This window comes from Esox lucius, chromosome 3, assembly GCF_011004845.1.
Source record: "Esox lucius isolate fEsoLuc1 chromosome 3, fEsoLuc1.pri, whole genome shotgun sequence".
In the NCBI taxonomy this organism is placed as follows: Eukaryota; Metazoa; Chordata; class Actinopteri; order Esociformes; family Esocidae; genus Esox; species Esox lucius.
In genome coordinates this window covers 21,180,227-21,205,851 of record NC_047571.1, presented here as the reverse complement: position 1 = coordinate 21,205,851, position 25,625 = coordinate 21,180,227, and the positions used below count along the sequence as shown (strand labels likewise).

The 25,625-nt window shown below is 42.2% G+C and overlaps 2 protein-coding genes across 3 annotated transcripts; one reads left to right on the top strand and one right to left on the bottom strand.

The window, feature by feature from the left end:
- LOC105020501 (elongation factor 2-like) lies at positions 1 to 7,902 on the bottom strand. The gene is made up of 14 exons (XM_010887616.4): positions 7,777 to 7,902; positions 5,868 to 6,082; positions 5,365 to 5,546; positions 5,066 to 5,277; positions 4,730 to 4,908; positions 3,529 to 3,634; positions 3,177 to 3,429; positions 2,718 to 2,913; positions 2,479 to 2,602; positions 2,089 to 2,331; positions 1,566 to 1,919; positions 982 to 1,164; positions 749 to 881; positions 1 to 555 (listed from the first exon to the last, which is right to left on the bottom strand). The coding sequence occupies exons 1-14, from the start codon at positions 7,777 to 7,779 to the stop codon at positions 362 to 364; spliced, it is 2,577 nt and encodes an 858-aa protein (XP_010885918.1). The 5' UTR covers positions 7,780 to 7,902; the 3' UTR covers positions 1 to 361.
- A 5,837-nt stretch (positions 7,903 to 13,739) lies between these two features.
- Positions 13,740 to 25,155, top strand: creb3l3b (cAMP responsive element binding protein 3-like 3b). 2 transcript variants are annotated; one of them, XM_010887602.3, is made up of 10 exons: positions 13,740 to 13,971; positions 14,747 to 14,830; positions 15,167 to 15,413; positions 17,892 to 18,007; positions 18,235 to 18,336; positions 21,036 to 21,142; positions 21,411 to 21,479; positions 21,737 to 21,821; positions 22,749 to 22,845; positions 23,087 to 25,155. In XM_010887602.3, the coding sequence occupies exons 2-10, from the start codon at positions 14,753 to 14,755 to the stop codon at positions 23,242 to 23,244; spliced, it is 1,059 nt and encodes a 352-aa protein (XP_010885904.2). In that variant the 5' UTR covers positions 13,740 to 13,971; positions 14,747 to 14,752; the 3' UTR covers positions 23,245 to 25,155. The 2 variants fall into 2 exon arrangements, with proteins under 2 accessions (XP_010885904.2, XP_010885896.2); XM_010887594.3 differs by having other exon boundaries at positions 18,232 to 18,336.
- The last annotated feature ends 470 nt before the right edge of the window (positions 25,156 to 25,625 follow it).

Genomic DNA, 25,625 nt, shown 5'->3' with positions numbered 1-25,625 from the left:
TGACAATTATTAATCTTTATTATGCTTTACACATTGTGTCACCATGTTTTCATTGTAGCCAAACGCCACTGAGCTCACAGCGCACTGTACTTGTCCATCCCTCATACAGAGGAACAGAAGGAATGAAGGGGAAATGAACGACAACTCGATTCCAAACAAACCGTAGTCCCTTCCTCTGGGCACTGTGTACATCTTAAACGGTTAGAAAATTAAACCATATGCAATATGCAAATAAATCCATGTTGGCAAAATCTCCATATTGCTTATCCACTGCCAATCATTTGCAAATCTACACATGTGCCCGGGGGGGGGGGGGGGGGGGGGGTCATAGTGGCTATGGGTCCAGTTAGGATTCTGAACATTACAATTTGTCCAGGAAGTTGTCCAGGGCAGGGATACCCTCTTTGAGCCCCTTGCGTTTCCTGGTCTCTGCCACCACCAGGGCTGTCTTGGTGGTGGGGTCCTGGGGATCTCCCTGGAGGATCTGCCAGTGGTCAAACACACACTGGGGGAAGGCCTGGCCACCAGTGTTAGAACGCAGGTCAGCTGTGAAGCCTGGAGGCAAGGAGGACAAAAATATTAGAGCTTGAAGCCTCTGCTAGTTGTGGTTAAAGACATGCAGGATAAACTGGTTCCCATTTAGAGAACAGCCCCCAGGGCTGTTCTCAAAAGTCACTCCAAAAACTCAAATTTCTCATTAGCCAGAACACCTGGTGTATTAGTTGCAGTTAAAGATAACGTCACTCACCGAAGGACTCGTTGACAGGCAGGAAGGCCTTGACAACAAACATGGGTGTGCCCATCACCTGAGACTCCTCAAACACATGACCTCGCTTCCTGTTCAGCACACCGTAGATCCCGCCCACTACTTGCTCTGGGCACTGGAAACAGGAAATTCATCATCTAAACATGCTGCTGTGGATTCCAAATATCGCATTGCAATTCAGCTGAAGAATGCGGTCAACTTCCCGGGAGACGTACCTGGATCTCAACCAGGTAGACTGGCTCCATGATCCTCGGCTGGGCAGTGAGCTGGCAGGCGTAGAGGACCCTGCGGGCAGTCGGGATGATCTGCCCACCGCCACGGTGGATGGCGTCCGTGTGCAGGGTCACATCGTGGATGTCGAAGCGGACGGCACGCATGTTTTCCTCGCACAGTGCACCCTGAAAGGAGGTGGAAACAGAAAAACACCGGTTTTGCCAACACAAATCACCTGCTCCACAACTGAACTGTGTTGAACTAAAAGGGTAGGTACACAATGTCATGGCAGGAGATGGTGTGTGAACAGAACAGCCTCATGTGATTCACGACAGATTCTGTTGAATATTGAAGGCGAGGCAGAAGATGAAATAACTAATTCTGCTGATCCACAATGATTTGTATCTAGGCTAGGTGAGGGAGCTGTTGATAATGGGAGGGCTACTGGTCGTTGTTGAACACCTATTTAAACAGCATAGGCACCCAATGGTAAAGACGTGTCATTTGTCCTAATGCTCCAGTTTAGCATGTTTCCATTACTATTCAATATTTCACCAACAGAACCGGAGACAACCCTGCAACCCACCTCCTTGACGGCCCACTGGAAGCCAGCCACCACGCTGTCCTTGATCTCGTTCAGGTACTGGACTCCCTTGGTCACATCCATCAGCAGGTTGGGCCCGGTACCGTCTGGGCCGAAGCACCAGATCTTACGGGCCTCAGACACATCCCACTCGTACTTGTCGGCTAGGAAGCGGGCACGGATCTTGAGCTCCTGTCGAGGGCTGACTTCACCCTTCTCGATATCCTCAGCCAGGCCATCCGGGAAGGGACGGGCCTTCATGTACAGACGGTTGTGCTTGTTGGGGGACTTGGAAAGGCACATGACATCAGACTCCTCAGACACGGTCTCCCTGTAGGACACCACCGGGTCAGATTTCTGTGGGGGAGGTAGAACCAGATTTCATTTGTTTTATTCATGACATGCTACTGTAGGTTAAAAGACAGTTGCAGTGTCTCAGTGGAACAAACCACCTTCAAAGCTTCCACTGAACTGCATTTTGAGATGCAATTCTCATTCTGTACAATCCCAAACATCTGTTTCTCACCTTTAGTGGAATGCCAGCGTGGTCCTCCTCTAGATCCTTGAGGCAGATCTCCAGATGCAGCTCTCCAGCCCCGGCGATGATGTGCTCTCCGGACTCCTCGATGATGCACTGCACCATGGGATCGGACTTGGCCAGGCGCTTCAGGCCCTCCACCAGCTTGGGCAGGTCAGCCGGGTTCTTGGCCTCCACCGCCACTCTCACGACAGGACTGACGCTGAACTTCATCACCCTCATGTTGTGGGCCTGTGGGACAGCTGACACATGAATACATTGCTGGTCCCACATGGGACCTCCGTCCTTGATAGTTGGACATGGGCGGGCTGAAGCAGTTTAAACAGCCAGGTTTAAGGCATTCATCTGAGTGACATGTGAAAAGGTGTACACTATCACCTGTTCAAAGGTGGTGATTGTTCCAGTCTTCACCAGAAACTGGTCCACTCCAACCAAACCAACAATGTTTCCACAAGGTACATCCTCAATGGGCTCTACATAACGGCCCATCATCAGAATGGTCCTACAAACCAGAGACAGAAATATACAATATTTAAAGTCGGGACACGAAAGACACGCCTGCAAACACAACTGTGCAAAAACACAACTGGTGCTCTAAAACGGTACCATTCACACACCTCTGAATGGGCTTAATGTAAAGGTCTTCCTTCTTCCCTGGGGTGAAGTTTGGTCCCATGATGCGGACCTTCAGGCCGGTGGACACACAGCCGGAGAAGACCCGGCCAAAGGCGTAGAAGCGACCCTTATCTGTGGTGGGCACCATCTTTGAGATGTACATCATCAGCGGAGCCTTGGGGTCACAGTTCTTAATGCCTGAGGAGAGGGGAGGATTATGTCATGACAATGAAGCCATCCTTTCCTGGTTGACACAGACAGCCATGCTGGAACTTTCAATTTGGTCGTGTGAAAAAAAGGCAGCCCCCAGTCTGCTTCTAAACACAGATGCCAGGGCCAGTTTGGGTTTTAACATTACCGTGGTCAATTATATTTTTATGTTTGGTCTGTCTGTTCTGCCCATTTCCTCTGTACGGTTATCTACCATTACTAATTGTGTGTGTGTGTATCCGTCCCCTCACCCATGGCAGCCTCGTCGTCTCCTGGTCCCTCATAGAGCAGCTCACAGCGGTACTTCTGGGCGGTGACGGGGGAGGGCAGGTGGATGGTGATCATCTGAAGCAGGGCCTCTCCAGCGGGCAGCCAGCGACGCATCACAGCCTTCAGCAGGGGCTTGCCCTCCTTCTCCCGGTCCTCGGCATCCAGCTTGATCTCCAGCTTCTCGATCAGCTTGGCCGTCTCTTCCTTCTTGAAGTTCATGATGGCATCAAACACCTGGATGGTGGGCGAGAGGGAGGTTGTTTTTAGTAGGATGAAATTGACCAATGCATTTCATGAAGTCAGAATGCTCTGGCGAATCGTGGCCCTACTCACCTTGAAGATGGGGTCCAGGACAAGTTGAGAGAAGGTACGGGGCAGCTTCTTGCCGTCTGGGCCATTGGCAGTCTTACTGAACTTCCCAGTGGCTGGGTCAAAAAACCTGACGTCACAAACACCACCGTTAAAGATGCACATTGACATCTCAGTCATTTAGCAGATGCTCTTTTCCAGAGCACTGCACACTTAAAAATCCAAACTTGAGTCACAAGCAGGGTCGAGGTCTAGTTCAATGGAAGGCACCCAATTCATGAAGTTAAAAACACACCCCCCAACACATAATTTTCCTTCCTGAATTGACCTCCATCCTGTTTGCAAGCATAACCGTTGAGTAAAACCTTCTTCAAAAATAGCTGCTATCTGCCAAACCAGTGCTATTAAGAGTCAAAGAAAAGACAAGTGAAATGGTTAACTACATTCCATGTCACTCGCAAGCATCGGTACAGTCAACCGCGAAAACTCAACAGCCAAAACACATGACAGATTGTTTGCCAGCATAAGAGAAGAGTGCGCACCTGCTATTTAGGCTCCCAAATGTGTTTAGTGTCTTTAGTGTGTCTTCAACCCTTTGGTCTTCCCATGGTCTCCATAGAAAACAACCCTGTACATAGTGGTGCTCCCCGTGCCACTTCACCCGTGCCACCTCACATACCTGGAAACACTTAACAATATTGCCACGCCCTCACCTGTGTGCACGTGATTGAGACAGGCACACGTCATTTAATTAGTCTGAAGCACAGTAGGCGGAGTTGTACCATAGGACCAATGAAATGTTCCAAAAGATACAAGCCACCCAGCACAACAGGCAATTTAAATCAAGTGTGCCGAGAAACAGACAGAGAGAGAAAGGGCATTCCATGTCATTTTCAGTGCAGCTCTGTAGAAATGATTACTATATGACACTGGTGCTGTTCCTGAGATGGTAACCTGCTCCAAACATGTAGCTCGGTCAATCTGGAACGCACACACATTGTAACGGTCCATCCCGCTAGTTCTACATTGAGTCTTCCACCTGTGTCTCTGTCAGGATCCAAACCCCAAGAGGGGTCAGTGGGTCTTTACAGATGTAGTGTGGCAGTCATGTTTAGTGGATGGTAATGTATAAGAGAGTGTATAGCAGTATGTGTTTGTGCATATGACAATGATGTATTCCATTACGGTGTGTACAGTAATATGTAAATGAGCATCATAGGCGTACCTCTCGCCCCACAGCTTCTTCATCATGTCCTCCACCTTCTTGCACCTCTCAGCCGGTCCCAACTGGGTGTCTTTGCCGGCAGAGAACTTGGTCACATACATCTCAGCAAACTGCTTGAGGGTGAAGGCCCAGCCGTGGAGGCCAGACCCAAACCCGACGGTGCCAATCACGGGGTCAATCTGAAGGACAACAAGGACCAGGTCATCGTTGGGGAGACATTATGCAAATCCTGTTCCCTCCATAGAAGCACAACTTTAACGGTCAATTGGCTGGCGTACACGAAGCCCCACTCAGCCGACCACTAAACCCCCAGTACACCTCGGGCGTGTCCCTCACCATGATGGCACCCATTGGTCCCGCTTCATCCTCTCCATAGGTGGCGATGATGACGTTGACGTTCTCCACGATGCGCTGGAAGGTCTGGAACAGATCCTCAGGCTCCAGCTGGAGCTCCAGCAGGGCCCGGTCCATCTTGTTCATCATCAGCACCGGCTTGATGCGCTCGGCGATGGCCTGCCTCAACACGGTCTCTGTCTGCACACACACACCTGACCCGGGGAGAGATGGGGTTGAGACACACCAATTGGGAAAGGATTAGCTGGAACAGTCATTCAGGACAGTCAGTGGAAGTCTACCTGAGACACAGTCGACCACCACCAGGGCACCGTCTGTGACCCTGAGGGCAGCTGTGACCTCCGAGGAGAAGTCCACATGGCCAGGGGAGTCGATCAGGTTGATGAGGAAGCCCAGCCCATCCTTGGTCTGCTTGATGAAGGCCATGTCGTTTTCCCCCAGCTCATAGTACATAGAGATGGCCCTGAGAGAAGCCAGGGGATAAAGCGAACGGGTGAATAACATTTTAGTAGAAAACCAGACCATATCCCAGATGATACAGGACTGGATATGCTGCAGAAAGACGAGATCAATGACCGTTTGGTCCATATACAATCAAATGGCACAAAACATAATATTGTAAATATAACTCAATCTACCCAGATAGGCAAATATCGAGTTGTCTGCCATCTTCACTGGACTGTATCAACTAGGAACAAAACACCCGAATGCACCTGACATGGCAATTTGGTTTTAGTGGCCTAACACTTTGCAAACTGCCTTCCATAATAGGTGTCCTACATACGTGGATTTGATGGTGATACAGCGCTCCTGTTCATCTTTGCGTGTGTCTGTGAAGCGCGTCTCTCCAGCACGAGACCCTGCAATGATCCCGGCTTTAGACACCAGGGAGTCCGTGAGCGTCGACTTGCCATGGTCCACGTGAGCTATCACGGACATGTTACGAATGTTGGACTTCTTGTCCATGATCTCACGGATCTGGTCCACTGTAAAGTTCACCTGAGGGGACAAAGATCAACACAGTCTTTGTAAAACAGGATGTTTAATTTTTTTTTTTACTTAGGTAGATAATGTTGGGGCAAACAGTTTTAAAATCGGAACAGCATCCCATTGACATGAATAATCAAAGACCCATAACATTAATGACAGGGCAACATAAATTGAAGGGCATATAAAGAGTTCTGATAAATGAAGACACTCAACAACTGACTATATTATAGAACAAACCATTACAAAGACAATGTTGGTGGGTCTTCAGACATTCGTAACAGTCCATTCAAATCTTTCACCATGGTTGTTCCCAAAAACATGTGACATTATGTAAGACTGATGTGAACTTGCCATGCCTAGCATAAATATCTTTACAGTAGTTGGCATGTCTTTAATGTTTGTAACTTAGCAATTGTCTATTGTAGTACACCGGACTGGAATCTACAGACCAACCACACCATGCTTTAATACCGAGGACAGTTAAAACCTTAGAGATTTTGATGTATATACACTGGCAGCTCTCTCATTTAAACATTTAGTTGTCTAGGGATTATTCTGTTGACTACAAAGTTATATTTCTACCTCACCCAGACCTATGCCTTTGTTTGATTTCAGCAGTGACGCACTATACGCCCTACGTCCCCCTACTGGAATTTATAAAAGCCTAGACATTTAAAATGAATGCCACAGATGCAGTACTCGCTAGGTCAATGGAACAATCAAGTAAAATTATTTTGTGGGAAAGATTCTTGAGTCTCCTAATTCTCCTCAACCTTCAAAATAAACTTGCTGTCGAATCATGGCATTGTTCATTTCACTGATTAAAATCTGAGTGTCCTGCTTGTATGGAAGCCAACCAAACATTTTTGTCATCTTCAGCCATGAACTGCATTACAGCTAAAAACTAGCTGCGTTGACTACAGTGGTAAGCCTGTTAGTGCCATAATGGAAACCTATCAACTAGTTTTTAAAATTTAAAACACAACTTAACACAAACTTCAAAAATCCTTTAAGTGTTATACAGCAAAATCCGATAAATATCGAAATTGGATGAGTAACGACACGGAGTTTAAGAATTTCCACATAGAAATTGAGCGTGCGCCAATCCTGGCGTCTTTTATTCCTGCGTTCCATTTGCTATGTACCGCTATGCATATGCCACGTTTGAACTGACATTTTACTAACAACTGGTTCATTTCTCAAACATGGATGTTATGACCTAACAAACTACCTACAGTAGCTCTTAGGTTAACGATGGGACAGTTAACTACAATTACAAACTGTTTTAAAACACTGCCATGTCATGTACCGGCCTTCCAAAAGCAAAGCCACAGTCACAGGCCCAGTTGAACAGACACGAAAGTAAAAACAGTGGTTACAGATACATACAAAAACAGCAAATTTGACTGCACAGACTCAGACAACAACCACAAGCTTCAAAATATAATTAAAAGAAATTGCTAGCTTTCAAATTAGCTCAAAGGCAAATAACGTCAATATCCACTGCGGCTTTCTAAACGTCGTCATGCCGTAAAATAAGGGAGCATCCATCTTGGGCAACCGAAGGCTGCTTTGCCCAGCCGGGTTTCAATCTTAAAACCGACTGCTCAGGATAGAGAATTGGTACACTAACTATTTAGACACCAATAATACAGAATCTGCAATCCACCGAATAACAGTAAAACACTTCCAAAACGACATACCATTTTGTCTGATGTTTATCGATGAACTTGTTGGTAAAATAAACACCGCCTTCCTCGTCGAAGGATAGGCAGGAAAGAGACCGCTTTTAATGGCCTACGGTGCCTTATATCAGAGACAGTACAGGAAACCGAGCCAGCCCAAGTTAATATCCGCCCTTATTTTGGGTTTCCTTTTTTAAATCCAGGCTGGGAGAGACTGGTCTACTTATTGACCCCGCCCCTCAGAGGCATACCTAAGCGGTATAGGAAATGCTGGTCTGTTTACTGGCCCCGCCGACCATATTAATTTAGCCAATGAGATGTCTGCTCTGGGGCTGGGACTCCGCGATGGCTGTCTCGGTCATTTTATTGTCTCTGGATGTATCAGTTCGGGCTTTTCTAACCACTACAGTCACGAGTCCACAAGGAGGCGTCGTTAGTCCACCGAATTCTCATTCCAATGTTACGTTTAGTAAGGAACAAGAAAGGAATAACGCCAGTAATGCCAGATGGGGAGGTTTCTAGAAATTGGGCTACTTGTAATGACAGTGTGCGGGCGAAAATGGTCTTGGGCAGGTCGATTTACAAATAATGGTTGTACAGAAAAAATAGCTTTCGGGCGTCCACGTGTGATCGTGTAGTACACAGTCAAAGTCTAGCAACCCTGAACTAGCGTAAACATTAATTTCCGTGTTTGATTTTAGTGCTCATTCCATTTGTTGGTGTCAGTGGCCCTTTTAATGTTGCACACTTCTATTCTTGTTTTCCCCTCATAAATATCCCCTGCCCGCCTTACCTCTTACATTTCTAATCTCCATGTGGAAGAAGTAGACCGCTGAGGTACTGTCCCATGAAAATCTTTATCAATCATACATGTTAAAACATTTATATTAAGTTTATTTGGCAACTAACAATGCAATACCATTGTTTCACACAATTATGTTGACATATGAATATACATTAGTCATTTATGACCTTCATATTTCTTGATTTGGTAATACTGTACATGCTAGCTAGTGATTACACAGCCTACAGTACATCTCATCATTGGGCTAGCCTAATTATTCACGTCCCCTTTGTTTTGTGTTGTAAATGTATATTTTACAGAGACGTTGCAGAATTAAGGAAGGATACCATTTCATGTATGGATGTTGTCGTTGCCGGTTACACTATCCGGATTACGGCACCACAATACATTGATGTTTGTTACTTCAGTTTCCTGTTTTCACGCAGTTGTATGTTAACAACATACACTTAATAGCTAATATATAGGTACACAATCTTAATCAAAGCAATGGATGGCTCCTATAAACAATGAATCACGTGGCCATGGCTTGCTATATAATACAGGCAGACAGGCATTATGGCATTCAGTTTCTGTTACTGCCACTCCCCACAGGTGAATACAGGAACATATTCTTTGCCCAGACGGGTTCCACTCCCATCAGGTGAATACAGGGACACATATCCTTAGCCCACATGGGTTCCACTCCCATCAGGTGAATACAGGGACACATATCCTTAGCCCACATGGGTTCCACTCCCATCAGGTGAATAGAGGGACACATATCCTTAGCCCACATGGGTTCCACTCCCATCAGGTGAATAGAAGGACCCATATCCTTAGCCCACATGGGTTCCACTCCCATCAGCTGAATACAGGGACACATATCCTTAGCTCACAAGTGACTCCTGTTTGCACATAATCACCAACAGTTGTCAGTTGAGAAATGGAAATACATGGCCTGTTCCTAAGAATCCCAGTACAGTTTACTTGAATGGCCTGTGCTGTCCCCTGACCACAACACAATATCTTATTGGAGGATATTGGACTGTGTATGACCACTGACCACCTCCCATGTGTCTAGGCATAAAAGTCTGTGTTAACTTTGTACTTATTGGAGAAAATGAAAGAAGTATGGAAGGTTAACATCGTAGCCTCATGCCAAATAAAGATGTCTCTCCCCTGACTACCGGTTGCATACATTTTGTTCATGGACCCAAAATGGACATAATCTAACAGTATCAAACTCATGTTCAGCAGATAAGCCTATAATAAATCTGTCAGCTGGATGGAAACCAACAATTCACTGGGAACACTGGGTATTATCTATCAAGTTATTCCCTCAATCACAACCAGAATGGTGCAAATGCACTTATCGGAGAAGACTGATGATAACGTCCAGCACTCAGATTTTATGGTGCAATGATATAGTGGCAAGCAGGCACATGCACGGGTAAGGCTGAACCAGTGCAGAGCACACGCCCCTTGGCCATCTAGTGCCCTTTCCAGTTGACGTGTGCCCGTCCGCTTCTGCACATGCCGCTTGTGAGGTCTGTGCACGGCCCGGGTGGCAAGTGCCACTATACGTGCCTAGCGAGACAGTCATATTGTACACATGGCTGAATAGCAATAGTTTAAAGTCACATCTTCTTCATCTCCACTTATCTGACCACAGAACACAGGTGTATTTAAAATAATAATAATAAAAAAATAGCCCCTGATCGTTTCATCTATAATTCCGATCGTGCATTATGACAATGTAGGCCGCTAGCGTGTACATCAAAATGATTTCAAAGCCCTGTACTTTCTGTCCCGGGCGGGGGGGTGGGCTAACCCCCGAATGTTTTGTGATCCTGGCGACGCCTCTGCTGGCAGGCCAGGTTAACAAGCAGAGGAATCTACAATCACTATTGACATACGCCCATATAATGACACATAGGCTACGCATTCTTGGACAACGTGTCTACATGTTAGGAAGATAACCTATGATGTCACGGCTTTAGCTCATTTGGTTATGACATAACAAGACAGTAAGTAATGCTGAGGTTCTGGGTTTGACTGCTGCAGCAATTGTATCATGGTTTTACCATACCGTCATTCTGGATTGGATCTAAAGACAATACGTGTATTAGAATACTACAAACTTTTGTTATCCTAATATACATGACCAGTGTGGAATTTAATATAGCTCCTATTTATTGTTGTGGCCTGATTGTGCAAAATATATGTGCACTTTGGAGCTTTCAATTACCCAGAAAGAACAACAATAAAGATAAGAGATTACAGCTAGTATGCTGTTATGACAAACACAAACAAATGTCTCCCATTTCATAGGTAAGTGTGCTTTAATAGAGTGATAAGATCACTTTGAGAGATAGGGGGAGATGGAGAGGAAAAGATAGAGAGAGATGGATGTTGTTGAGAGACACTGGTTAAGATATCAGGTACACTAGTAGCGTATTCTTGAGAAAACCCCTGGCTACAGAGCTGACTTACACCACCATACCAAGGGATACAGAGTCCTGTATAATATGCATTTCATGATTTGTGTATGTTTATTCTCTATGCACAACCTATATGCTATATTCATAAAGAAAGGGAAACTCTGTCAGATTCAGCTAGTTAAGGCAACAAATGTCTGCTACTTATGGTTGTAAGAGAAAAATCATGTAATGATCACAGATTTCTACATAATTGACCTGAACAACACCCTACAGTGTGGACCAATTTCAGAGCAGATTGTGTTAAGGAATTTTAGACCAGCTGTCTGTTTTAACTAGTGTCTCTCTCTTTTTAGTTTTTTCTGTTTTAACTAGTGTCTTTCTCTTTTGAGTTTTGTCTGTTTTAGCTAGTGTCTCTCTCTTTTGAGTTTTGTCTGTTTTAGCTAGTGTCTCTCTCTTTTGAGTTTTGGCTACATGAAAGAAAATGCAAGTGGTACAAATACAGACACTTTTGAACATGGACCTGGAGCAACTCTTAACCAAGGAGTATTAGAGTGAACATAAAGCACTGACCTAGTCCTACAAGCTGTATCTGGAGTTGGAGAAGGAGTATTAAAGACATGCAGTGGTGGACGGTACCAAGAAGAAGCCTGAAAACAGACTAAATCTGAACATGCTACTATTTTAACATTGAAGTGCTTGGTTAGTGGGTTTAAACCAGCATAACCTTGTCAACAGTTGGAGCTATGACATAAATTACCATATCGCTTGTTTAACACCATAAAATGTTAAAGGTTTTGACAGATAGCCCCCTGAGCATAGGATGATAAAAGAGCATTGAAAATACAATAAGACCAATAAGGAATAGATAATAGTGTAAAAAGCAGCATAGCAATCTGAGGGGAACAGAAAGTGAGCAGTAAACTGTTAATTACTTCATTCTCGAGATGTTGGCATGACTGTGTACTCAGTGGTGATAATTATACTGTTGAGGTTCATTCATACTGAATTGCCCTGAGCTGCATATACATACATTATTATTATACATACCGGGGCCGGGTCGCGGGGGCAGCAGTCTAAGCAGAGATGCCCAGACTTCCCTCTCCCTAGACACTTCCTCCAGCTCTTCCGGGGGGACACCGAGGCGTTCCCAGGCCAGCCGGGAGAACATAGTCCCTCCAGCGTGTCCTAGGTCTTCCCCGGGGTCTCCTCCCGGTGGGACGGGACCGGAACACCTTCCCAGGAAGGTGTTCTGGAGGCATCCGGAACAGATGCCCAAGCCACCTCAGCTGACCCCTCTCGATGTGGAGGAGCAGCGGCTCTACTCTGAGCTCCTCCCGGGTGACCGAGCTTCTCACCCTATCTCTAAACGATCGCCCAGCCACCCTGCAGAGAAAGCTCATTTCGGCCGCCTGTATCCGGGATCTTGTCCTTTCGGCCATGACCCCTGAGCTGCAAACAATCCTATTTCATTATCTGTATATTGAATGCATTTGCCAGATGAATCACACTTGGGCATCATTGGTTTTTATATGCATAGTTTATTTTAATCATAAACTGGTTTGTTGGAATCCTGTATACTGACTGACTCAAAGCCGTAGTATATAGCAAGCAATAAGGCAGGTGAGTAACCAGATAATAATTGGTATCCCGTTAATAATCACAAAAAGGCATCTCAGGGAATTTCCAATATAAGCGTTGTAGCCTCTGCACTGAGACGCGCCTAAGAACAGTTCTTAGCCATAATAATGTGGCCATATACCAACCCCTTTGTGCCTTATTGCTTAAATATATTATCTGAGGAGAATTTCATCTCATATGTCTAAGTGATAGAAAAAAATACAAATATAACTATTAACCTCAATATGATGGATTTAGGTAACCCTTTCTTAATATAGAATATATTTTCAGATTGAATCCCCCCAAAATAAAGAGTTTAAATTACTGTGTGTCAAAGCTCAAATAGGGGGTACCTGAATAATAAGTTACACAGTTCTGTTTTGTTGTGAAATAGAACTGTTTTCTTTCTATATCCCACCCCCCACAGACACAAAAACTAAACTAGCACACCTGAATAAATCTATCGGATTGAGTATTGGGCCAGTTAGCACAACTTTACTCGTTCTAATTTTGTAGCTGGCAAGATCTGTCTAATTGATTTAGAGCATAGGTCTTCAACCCTCTCCTTGAGACCCCCCGGCCATCTCACAGTTTCGATTTTGCCCTGAACTTGCACACCTGATTCACCAGGTAAGGGCTTATTAATTGGTTAAAAAGTTGATTCAGGTGTGCTAGCTCTGGGATACATCTAATAGATGGAATGGCTGGGGGGCCGCCAGGAGAGGGTTGAAGACCTATGCTCTATCCGGTAGGCTGTCAGCCTATGGCTTAGGTTTAGGAGTTATGATTATGGCTAGGTTAAGAAACAGGTTTAAGATTAGTGGTTAAGGGAAATAAGTTTTTCAGTGTGATTATTTTTTTGGGTCTCCACAAACATAGTAAAAACTAAAATATGTTACTGTGTATGTGTGGTGCAGGATGACTGGATCTTTCAATGCCTATTTATCATTATGTAAAATGTAATTGCTGTATAGTGAATCATTTTGAAAGTACTTGAGCTCAAGTTTGTTGGCCAATCAAAAAACGTTCTCATGGCTAAATGGTTGCTTGACAAATACCACTCATCATTGACCAATGGGGTTGAGATTTCAAAGGGATTGGAATTTCAACTTTGTCCCATGGAACAGTACCCAGGGTTTCATATGCACACAGAAACACGCATACCAAGCAAACAGGAAACACATGCAAACACTGCAATGCCATCTTAATTCATTCATTAAGTTAACAGTTGACAGTTCTTAACTATTTCAGTTGAAAAGTTGGGTTGTAGCTTGACTTGTTTATTGTGTTCATACAATCAACAAAACACTGAAAGGATTTACAATATCTGGATTCAATTTAGTTGGAATAAGGAACCCGATCTCAAACAAGGTAAATAACTTTTTTGTTTTGTGTGGATTTTCTTTTTTGTGACAGGTATTCCTATAATTGATGGATTTTCACCCAATTAATTATTTTTTATTTGGAGCAAAAATGGTTTACATGTTTGACAATTGTATATTAAAAAATTACTTGATCGAAGTTGGAATATATATATTGTGTTTTGGTTTGACCTGAAGCCACCTTTAAGATTCCATAATGTTTCACATGGACTCCATAATGTGTCATAAGACACTAGCACTAAGACACTGTCTTCTGAACCTTTACCGCAAGTACTGTAGTGTTTGGATTTGAAAATGATTTTTTAACATTCGTTTGTGTATTTAGAAAAAATTAACATGAATTTAGAATTTTAGATTTCCCACAGAGTGGGATCTCTGCTAGTTTTAGTTATGACCTATACAGAGAAATTAACTTGGTAGGCAATTTACACTGCTTTCCTTTCACTTATACATGTACACTGTACATCTTAGAAATCACCAGTAGAGGGCTACTGTTTAGAATCAACTTTCACATTCACTCTGTCATGCAAATTAGAACATAACTCTTAAACTTGCAGCAAACCCACTTGATATGCTTGCTTAAGTTATCATTGGGCCTGAAAATTCAAGCCTGGTTCATCCTGCCACTGACCCAAAAGGGGTCATTCATGTCATGACACACTAGTGAGAGGTTCTGGTCAGCGACTGGAAACCCGTTTTACCTGCTCAGTTTATTTAATCAGGAAACATTGAATTATAATCAATCCGTGTGTCTTCTTCTACAGGGAGGAATGGATTTCCTAGATGTCCAACTCAACCAGACTGACAGATCCCTGACCTGTCATGGTAACCAGCCCTGGCAAATCGGGGTGAGTAACATCATCCCCATTCAACTCTCTCCTCAGGCCATTTCCAACAGTGAAAGCTGCCTGAAGATTCTACATTAATAACTGGAAAGTCACTGAAAATCTCATTATGATTAAATGTTGATGTTTTCAGTGACTCCATGTTGATGTTTTCCATCTGCCATGTTTGTTTGACTGTCATGTTTTATTTTTCATAAGTTATTTTTCACTCACAGGGGTTTATTATGTTTCTATAATACAGTAACACAACCTGTAACTTGCTTTTTGTTGCCTTCTACTGATGACATTTCTTTGTTTTTATTTCCCTCCCTGGATACATCTGCCGATCCCTCCCTACAGTCTTTGAATCCTGTAGATGATCATGATTTCCTGGATACCCTTTTATGTGGCATTGAGTCTGCCCCCACTTCCCCTCTGTGGACATCCTCCCACAGTGATAGTGGCATCAGTGAGGACCCCACCTCTGATCACTTGGACAGCCCAAACCTGCCTGCCAGCCCCATCTTCCATGCTTTCTGCCAGCCCCATCGCCCTAACCTCCATACTCACCTCACCCAGTCTGCACCTGATTTCTCCATTGACTTGGGTAACTCACATTCGCCTCCAGAACAGATGGACTGATATAGAGCCAGTTCGGTTAATACAGTAAATTTCTTTCAGACCTGAGATCAAATGCTATTTAGGGTATTTCCATTATTTTCAAAGACATTCGGAAGTACATTTAGGGACACTTTTCTACTGAAAAAGAAATCTACATATTTTGTAATTTATTCGGAAATAAACTATGAAGTATTGGCTCTATGAATACCCTGTGGCCAGTTTGTTAGGTTCTGTCCTCCTGGAGTTTTCACACAGAACAGTTTATAAGGTTTACCAAGAATTATGCAGCAAACAGTCAGCAACAATCCTGTGGACTGAAACAGTTAATATATATATATATATATATATATATATATTTCTCACATTTCCAATTTAAACTTTCATTTAAACTTTTCATTTCAACTACAAAACAGTTGAATCCCAACAACTCCAAACAGATTGGGGAGAGTTGAAGATCATAGCAGGTTTTCCTCATTGGAATCTGCCCCAAACCATCCTTCTTTTTGCCTATTTGCATTACCCATGGGGCCTCTCCATCCACTCGTGAGCTAGCAGCAAAGTCAAATTTAAAAACTAAAGATAAAAAAAAACAATTGAATTTTAACCTAGATCTGGACCATTCCATAGAGGGTTTCTATTTTTGTCTGGGAGAGTGAGGCGTGCAGACTGTAGAGCAAGCTTGTAGGTGCTTGTAGGAGAGTCATCGGATCACTGAATATTACAGATGGCACACAATCATGGTCAGAGACTATTTCTGTATTTGAAATACGTATTCAAAAAGCGTGTTTTGTCATTTGTATTTTCCTGGCTTGAACTACAGTCAAAAACCTTTAGATTTTTTCCCCAGGAAATTACATTTTCTTAAAAAAACAGAGATAGTGGGAGCTTTTGCTGAAAGAGCTGTGGGTCAGATTCAAACCCATGCTGCAGCAGCACAGATGAAATAAGGCAGCAGCTTAGAGAGCTCTACAACCCTAGTCCACTACAACCTACTTCGGTTTCTATATTTTGGAAAATAGCTTTCAACAGTCTTGAAGAAAATGTGGAGCTCATTAGAATAATGAAACCCAGCATGCTTTGGAGTTGTTTATTTTTAACAATTACATTCAGGTCATTTAGTATGCAGAGTGTCTGTTAGTGAAATCAACTAAAGAGATAAACCTATCACCATCCTAGAAAGTAAAAATAATAATGGTTACCGTTACCCAGCATGTGGTTGACATTAGTCATTCTGCATGCATGACTGGTCTCAGATCCCTTGTGTTCTCACACTTAAATAAACACAATAATGGAATAGGTCGATGCTGTTGTCTTGGCAAGGGAAGGGTGCATAAAGTAAAACATGAAGAGGTACCAATGTTTTTTCTTTGAACAATTTGATAATGATTCAATTATCCATTAGAGTAAATAACCTTTTTTATTTTATCAAATATGTCTTTAAGCTACAAAAAAGCATAAGCTTATAACCTCAGGTTTTTGACTGAGGATCATGTACAGGTCTTAAAATAGATTTTAGGGGACAGGACCAGGCTGGGGGAAAAACACATGCATATTTCTTTCCATCAGGCTTGTTTAGTCCTTTGCTGTTGTTTTGTTGCCAGTAAAGAGCTATTGTTTTTTGTTTTTTTAGTTGCTGAAAATGTGTGCATTTTTCCAGAGAGTGGATGGGAATCGCATGACACCCAGCAGAATAGCATCTAATTGTCTGTGAAGAGGCATATTTTAACAATTACCACAGTTATCTGTTCAACTAGAGAACACTTGATTTATTGATTTGTTAAGGTTTTCAGTTTATAAAGGGAATTAACATTTTTACATACCCCAACAAACACCCGATAGGCCTATTGTATTTTCAGTTGCCCTTGTTAGTTTTACATTTCATATGAAATTATTTCTCCTATGAGATCCTGATTTTCTGCACTCATCCATTGCAAGACTCTAGTATTTGCCTACATAGCATCAAGGGGAACGTCCCCTTCCACCTTCAGACTGTGATCAAAACGTACATACCATCTTGAGCACTCAGTTCTTCCTCTTGTCTCTTGGCATCCCACACCTGGGTAAGGACAGCTAACCCTAACCCACTCAGCCAAATCAAAGCAAAATCTCTTTCCTTGCCCCCAACTTCCCCCAATGGTTTAAACAGACTATCTTCCAAAACATCTGAAAAAACGACCTCTTCCAAGAGTATTTTAAATAAGACCGCTCAGTTCCCTACCAGCACATACTTTGTTGATTACGTCTCTGAGAACCAATGTACTAACAAGGACTGATAACAAGGACTGAGACATTGTTTTCTTATCTGGTTTTCACCTAGATAAATGCACTTATTGTAATACTCAATAGATAAGAGCTATCTGCTACATGACTAAAATGTAAATGCAAAATGTAAATGGTAGAACACAATAGTATGTTATTGATTTCAGCCAGTCCTACCTGCATGTCCTTCTCTCTGTCTCCTCAGCTGGGTGGGAGTCTGGCCTAGGCCACCATAGCAATGGGAATAGCCACAAACCCCGGCTGTCCCCTGGGTTCCCTCTAACTATTAAAGACCTGCTGTTGTCTGGAATAAAGGAGACGGTGAGTCAGAGTATCAAGGGAGAGGAGACTACGCCATATTGCTTTCATCAACAAACTCCATTCTGAGCTGAACAAACTGCAGCTGAGGTGTAGGGGAGAAACAGGCAGACCCATATTGAGAAGACAAACCAAATGTGGAAAATCTAGTTGGACAAAAATGGGGCTATCTGAAGCTTTGCTGTAATCACCATGTCTTCCTTCTCTCCTGTGACTGGCATGCTCAGCAGGGTTCCCAGAATTCCCTGCAAGAGCTGTTTTTAAACGAGGAGGAGAAAAGGCTATTGGCTAAAGAGGGGGTCCACCTGCCCAGCCAAATGCCCCTTACCAAGGTAGGCATTCTCTGGCTGATGTCCACCTGGCATGCCAATTGCATTTACAGTGCCTACCGGAACCTTGGTAAAGATGAGCAAAAAAAGTGTATTAAAAAATGGCATTCTTGTTCATCAGAATGATCTTACACTGAATTTATAATAGATATCTAACAATTAATTTAGTAAAAATGTTTAAACAATAAACAACTTTTCAATCAATAAATTAATATTGCTGAACTAAATTTAATAGAAGTACCTTCAAAATGATATACCCCTGTGTTGATGGAGTATAAATATAATGTGACAAATACAGTTAAATCCAGAAATGATTGGACACTGACACAAGTTTTGTTCTTTTGTCTGTTTACCAAAATATATTCAAGTTACTGTAAAATAATGAATATGGGCTTAGTGTGCAGTCTCTCAGCTTTAATTTGAGGGTATTCACATCCACATTAGAGGGGTTTAGGAATTACAGCTCTTTAATATGTAGACCCGTATTTTTCAAGGGACCAAAAGTAATTGGACAATTGACTCAAAAGCTATTTCATGGACAGGTGTGGGCTACTCCTTCATTATATCAGCAGGTAAAAGGTCTGGAGTTGATTCCAGGTGTGGCATTAGCATTTGGAACTGTTGACCCACAACATGCGGTCAAAGGAGCTCTAAATGCAAGTGAAACAAGCCATCCTTAGGTTGCAAAAGAAAAATCCATCAGAGAGATAGCATGAACATTAGAAGTGGCCAAATCAACAGTTCGGTACATTCTGAGAAATAAGGACACACTGGTGAGCTCTGCAACACAAAAAGGCCTGGACGTCCACGGAAGACAACAGTAGTGGATGATCATAGAATCCTTTCAATAGTAAAGAAAAACCCCTTCATAACATCCAGCCAAGTGAAGAACACTCTTGAGGTAGGCATTTTCCAAGTCTACCATAAAGAGAAGACTTCATGAATGAAAATACAGAGGGTTCACCACAAGGTGGAAACCATTCATAAGACTGAAGAATAGAAAGGCCAGATTAGACTTCGCCAAAAAAACATTGAGAAAAGCCAGCCCAGTTCTAGAACAGCATTCTTTGGACAAATGAAACTAAGATCAACCTGTACCAGAAAGATGGGAAGAAAGAAGTATGGAGAAGGTTTGGAACGACTCATGATCCGAAGCATACATCATCATCTGTAAAACACGGTGGAGGCAGTGTGATGGCATGGGCATGCTTGGCTTCCAATGGCACTGGGTCACTAGTGTTTATTGTTGATGTGAAAGAAAACAGAAGCAGCCGGATGAATACTAAAGTGTATATAGTTAAGGCAGAAAGCATGAATGAACAACAACAGAAGACCGCTGCAGTAAAGGCCTGGCAAAGCATCACAAAGGAGAACACCTAAAGTTTGGTGATGTCCACGCATTCCAGATTTCAAGCAGTCATTGTCTGCAAAGGATTCTCGACCAAGTATTAACAATGAACATTTTATTTATGATTGTGTTAATTGGTCCAATTACATTTGAGCCCCTTAAATAAGGGCACTGTGTATGAAAATCATTGCAATTCCTAAATGTTTCATATGATATTTTTGTTCAAGCCTTGAATTAAGCTGAAAGTCTGCACTTCAAATACATCTTGGTTGTTTTATTTAAAATCCATTGTGGTAGTGTACAGAGCCAAAATTGTGAAAATTGTTTCAGTGTCCAAATATGAATGTCAGACAACACACGAAGTAGTGAATAGTTGGAAAAATATAGTTACATGCCTGAATAAAGTTTGAATCAACTAGAGCTGATGAATCTGTCTGGAAGTGTAAACCCAAGTGTATTATTCCCTCACACACAGTGAGGAAGATGGTTCAGGAGGAAAACAAATCTCCAAGGATCACAGTTGGAGAATTGCAGAAAAAAAACAATTAGCTGCCGCTTCCATGCCAACAAGCTTACCAGAAGAAAGTGTCTACAGACCAATGTCAGTTTGTAAAATGTAACAAACACCATACTGTGGGTTCGGTGTAAAAACAGGGATGCTCATTAGGAAGAAATAGTTTCCACTATGTGATGTTGTGAGGCTGTTCACGTCCAAAGGCCCTAAACTGATTATAAGATACAGGACTGTAGGACTCTGTCAAGTCATCAACAATATAGGAGATTACCGTGCTGTTATCTTGGCAAGGGTAGGGTACACAAAACACTCAATGCAGGATGCCAGTAATCATGAGACATGTTTTTGAGATAAATATTTTTTTCTTTATATTTTTTTCTCTTAAGTATTTTACCTCAATTAATTTCTCATATTTTGAGTGTAATATCAAACAGATGAATAACAATGCCATTTATGATAGACTTTAATTAATCCTGAACAAGGAGGCCAATAATGAGTTCTGAACACTATATTTTAGTAATTCTGTCTACTCTTTTTTTACAGAACAACTTACAGGGGTAATTAGGGAAAAACTCAAAGGCACAAAGTAATTTAATGGATCTGAACCTGTGATCTTTTGCTTGCTCAAACCACTAAGCTACCTTCTGCCCCCTCAATCAAAGCCGCTTACTAAGCTAGACAACCACTAACCCTAACGCCCACCTGGCCATCATTGGATTCTGTCCAACTTAAAGAACATTACACATTCTTTCACATTAATGATTAATATAATCTGTCTCCTCTCTCTTTTATCTCTTTATCCATCATTTTCTTCTTTCTCCATTATCTGATCTTGGTCAGTATGAGGAGAGGGTTCTGAAGAAGATTCGCAGGAAGATTAGAAACAAACAGTCGGCCCAGGAGAGCAGGAAGAAGAAGAGGGAGTACGTGGACAGTCTGGAGGGCAGGTAAGGCCAAACTAAAATCCGAACACCAGCCAAGACCTGGTCTACAGCCCCGGTGTACCTGGTGTCTCAGTACTGAGTGTTACATTATCCACTTTGGTTTTCATTTCCCTGGTTATTGCTTGTGAACCAAAACACGAGCTACAGTGACAGGTTTCGAGCTTGACAGAATAATAGAGGATGAGTTAGAGCAAGGGGGAGAGAAGGAACAGGAGATTCGAGGCAGAAAAAGTTTATAGAGACTAAAAAGAGTATCTGTCTAACCCGACAGGATGGAAGCCTGTAGTACACACAACCTGGAGCTGCAGAGGAAGGTCCACCAACTGGAAGAACATAACACGTATGTCAGGCACTGTAGTATTACAAGGCAGCCTGGTCAAGGCTCCGCCCCTAAACACTTGGCCTTTCCTCTTCTCTTGCTCCGGTCCTCCTCTACTTCCTGTATTCTTCCTTTCTTGCTTTCCCACAACGTTGCCTCCCTCCTTCCCTCACTCCCTACTAACTCTTATTGTCTTGAAATGGATTCTGACTCCAAGGATCCTTATCATCCCTCTGGGCTCTTCTTCATGTACTGAAGGCTCTTTGTATGTGTGTCAGGTCTCTGTTAGAGCAGTTGGCCAGGCTCCAGACTCTTCTACCAAATGGCTCCAGCAAAACCGCTCAGAAAGGGACCTGCATCCTGGTAAGTAATATATAATACTCAAAGAGCTGGACCAGAAACAGTGTTGTCCCATAGGGGGGAAAAAAAACTGCATTTAAAATATATCCTGGGAATGCATTTTAGTATCAAATAATGGGTTTTTAATTTGTAAGTCTATGTTTTACATGCCATTCATTTCTGAATAAATGCTGAATATATACACTACATTCCAAAAGTTTGGGGATTAAATTTGAAAACATACATGACATTAGTTGGAAATCTTGATATATGATTGCATTACACAACTTTTCCAGTCTTTTCTTTGCCCATGTCCCAACTTGTTTGAAACGTGCTGCTGGCATCAAATTCAAAAAGACATGAATATTTCAAGAAACTATAATATTTCCCAGTTTCAACATTTAACATGTTGTTTTTGTACTATTTTCTATTTAATATAGGGTTTAAATGATTTGTACATCATTGCATTCTGTTCTATTTTACATTTTGCACAGCGTCCCAACTTTTTGGGAAACTGGGTTGTAATTGCAAAAGGGTTTTCTAATGATCAATTAGCCTTTTAGAATGATCAACTTTAAAATGTATAAATAGCAAACAATATGCAATTGGAACACAAGAGTGATGGTTGCTGATAATGGGCCTATGTGCGCCTATGTAGTTATCCCATAATAAATTAGCCATTTCCAGCTACAGTAGTCATTTACAACATTAACAATGTCTACACTGTATTTCTGATCAATTTCATATTATTTTAATGGACAAAAATGAGCTTTACTCTCGAAAACCAGGACATTCGTACGTGATCCCAAACTTTTGAAACAGTAGGGTATATTTGTCAGGAAATAGTACATGATCCGGCATTATTCATGCCCTTGGCTTGCTGAGCGAAAATGAAACAGGTTGGAGCAGACGTTCATTGCCCTCTTCCTCTCTTTCCTACTTTTTCTCTAGATACTGCTACTCGCCTTCTCTCTCATCCTCTCGTCCAGTCTGCAGCCTGATCCACACAGCGCTGCCAGCCAGGAGGGAGACTTCACTGTGGCCAGGGGTTAGTGGGAGCTTATGTAGCACATAGAGGTGTTAGAAACATACTTCAGTGTCCACATTTGCACCACACTCGAGGCACCGCTTCAGGTTAAAATAGAATAGTGACATGTTTGTGAATAGGGAAGATGCCTCATGACGCTAAAAAGTCAGCGTTGTTAACACACTCACACACATGCACACACACAGACAGACAAATGCACACACCATTTATATTATTTGACCATATGGCTAATCTCTTTCAGCGAGGTCTCGTTCCCTGCTGGCGGTAACGGACACAGAGATACCAGTATCCTCAGTGGCGAGGGGGTGGGAGGTCCTGTCAACCCTGGAGGGGAAGCTCCGACTCAGGCCAGAGCACACAGACTCAGAATCCCAAACCATCCACAACCACAGACTCTAATAACATTTTCGCAAACCCAACCTCAACCAAGGTTTTGATCAGACACTGCCCCGTGTAAATGTGTAGAAATGTTTGGGAACTGGAATCTATAGTTGTGATAAAACATGCGTTGGAGTTTTACCAGGTTGGAAGCTGCTTTGCCGCCTCTGAACCTGGAGAGCAAGTCATTATTGTAGGAATTTGAGTTCCACTCATTATCAAAGAATTGAACAGGAGAATTTCACACAATCTGTCCCTGAGATAAAGCTGAAATGCAGCTGGATCATGCAGCAGTGCAACGATACACAATGCATACCTTAGTCTCTGAAAAGCAACACATTTAATGTTTTGGAACGGCCTATTCAAAGCTTTGGCCTAAACTTAAGAAGTTTGTGGCATCAAATGAAATGAACAGCTCGTGCTCGACGTTTTTGACTTAAAGACGTTCTCCATGAAAGAGTGGAGCACAATTCCTCCACAGTAATGCAACTGATTCACAAATACAGAGAGGGTTAGTTGGCCATCAGTGCAGCTAAAGGTGGCACTACTCATTATTGATAGTAAGGGACAATCTGAGATGGTGGGTCTTGAAATCCCCTTTCCTTCTGAGGTGGAACTCCCCTAATGAAATCAAATGAGCCTCTTCATCCAGCCTGAAATCAGAGCCATAAGTAGAACACTTTACAAAAATGTGTATACATTTCTTATGTGTAACTTAATGTGTTGTGATAAACAGAGGGACACAAAGAAATTTCCCCAACAATAAGAACTGGTCTCAGACCAGTGTGATGGACTCTGATGTAAGAATATTTTTCAATCACTTACTGCACTTCGATATCATTTGTTTTTTACATTTTATTGACCTGTCTGAAAACGAAAAATAAGTATTTTTAAATGTGTATTCCTTTTCACTGTGCCTGTTGAGTAGGTGTTTGTTTTCCATGTAGTTATGGGACAGATGCAAAGGAAGGTTTTGGACTAAAACCTGAGGAGCTGTGATTTTTCCTGAACAGTGAGTTTATGAAGTATGTTGTCTAACGACATCCTTAATACTAGTGTTGCTTTGTTATCTTAATCCAAATAAATTCTAGGTTGAGTATTTAAAACGATGTTATAACATGTTATAACATTGTTTACAAAGTATGCAGGCAGCATACTTTCTTAACACGTGCTAGAGTACAGCACTGCGGCATTCTGGTCTATTAGACAAACCTCAGCAATCACAAGAACTAACGACAGAGAAGTTTGAGAGAGATGAAACAACATAGGTATCCAAATATCATAGTCCCACAGGTGGTTTCAGAATGTAATAATGAATCAACATTTTGTATTGTAACCTTTTGTAGGCACTGGTATTGAAGGTCTCCCTATGATGTTTTTATTTATGTATTTATTTATCTATATTCAGTTTTTTTAGAGGGTGCCACAGCAAAGAACATTCCTGCATAACAGCACTCGTCTCAGTTAATCTCAATTATAAGGCAGACACAAAGTAATTTAATTTCCCTGGTGATCACTGAGGATGCATGGCGATTGTTATTTCAATTTATTGTAATAAAATATTTTTCCTGAGGCAAGCAACACCTTGACCTAGATTAACACAGCACGCTGTGCTGTAATGCATTAAAAAAAGCTTTTTCCACTGTTCAAAATACTTTTGCTGGTTTTCTTAGCCACACTCTTTACAACAACAGAGACACATTTTCAGTTTAAAATGTTTCTTGAATTCTACACATTTTGCCAAAATTAAAGACGTGAGTATCACAAACATAATCAATGATGGTCTCCTAGAGGTCAAAGCTCCTGGTCACGGGCCTTGGATGCCCCATCTTTGGCACTTTCTGAATGTAACTTCCAGACTGATGATAAATGGTAAACTACATTTACTAGTTGCAACATTGTGTCCAAAAGGTGCAACTTGCCACAGTTTAATAAAATCATGATAATATAACATGTGTTTCTTATGCTTATTGCTTTCGGCTATGTAAGAAAAAAATTACCTATATGTTTTATGGAGTATTATTTTGCTCAGTGAAAGTAAGGAGGTATTCCGCTTTGTTGCTATATTCAATCACCTATCACTGAAATGCTTCAGATTTAAAAACAATCTGTAGTCTTCTTGTACTCTATGGTAGATAATCATACAAACATTCAAACTTTGACTTATGTGGTGCATAATGCATCAAACTAGTGGTGCATAATGCCCTTGTTGAAATGAATGACTTTCTCAGATTGCAATGGTTTTTCCTCACTTTGGGTGTTTGTGGCATTACTCTTAATAATACTGAGTTTCCCCAAAACGTAAAGTTGGGGGGCCCCCTAGAGGCCGTTTGCGACCAGCTATATTGCTTATCCTTGGGGCCAGCCCTGATAGCAGTAAGGTTCCATGTGGATTCCCTGAA

Coding starts and splice junctions, on each gene's coding strand:
- creb3l3b (XM_010887594.3), top strand. CDS start 14,753: ATGGATTTCCTAGATGTCCAACTCAACCAGACTGACAGATCCCTGACC. Junction 18,008..18,231: donor TGTCTGGAATAAAGGAGACG/GTGAGTCAGAGT, acceptor TGGCATGCTCAG/CAGGGTTCCCAGAATTCCCT. Junction 21,143..21,410: donor GTGGACAGTCTGGAGGGCAG/GTAAGGCCAAAC, acceptor CTAACCCGACAG/GATGGAAGCCTGTAGTACAC.
- LOC105020501 (XM_010887616.4), bottom strand. Junction 3,635..4,729: donor AAGAAGCTGTGGGGCGAGAG/GTACGCCTATGA, acceptor TTGTGACGTCAG/GTTTTTTGACCCAGCCACTG. Junction 1,165..1,565: donor TCCAGTGGGCCGTCAAGGAG/GTGGGTTGCAGG, acceptor ACCTCCTTTCAG/GGTGCACTGTGCGAGGAAAA.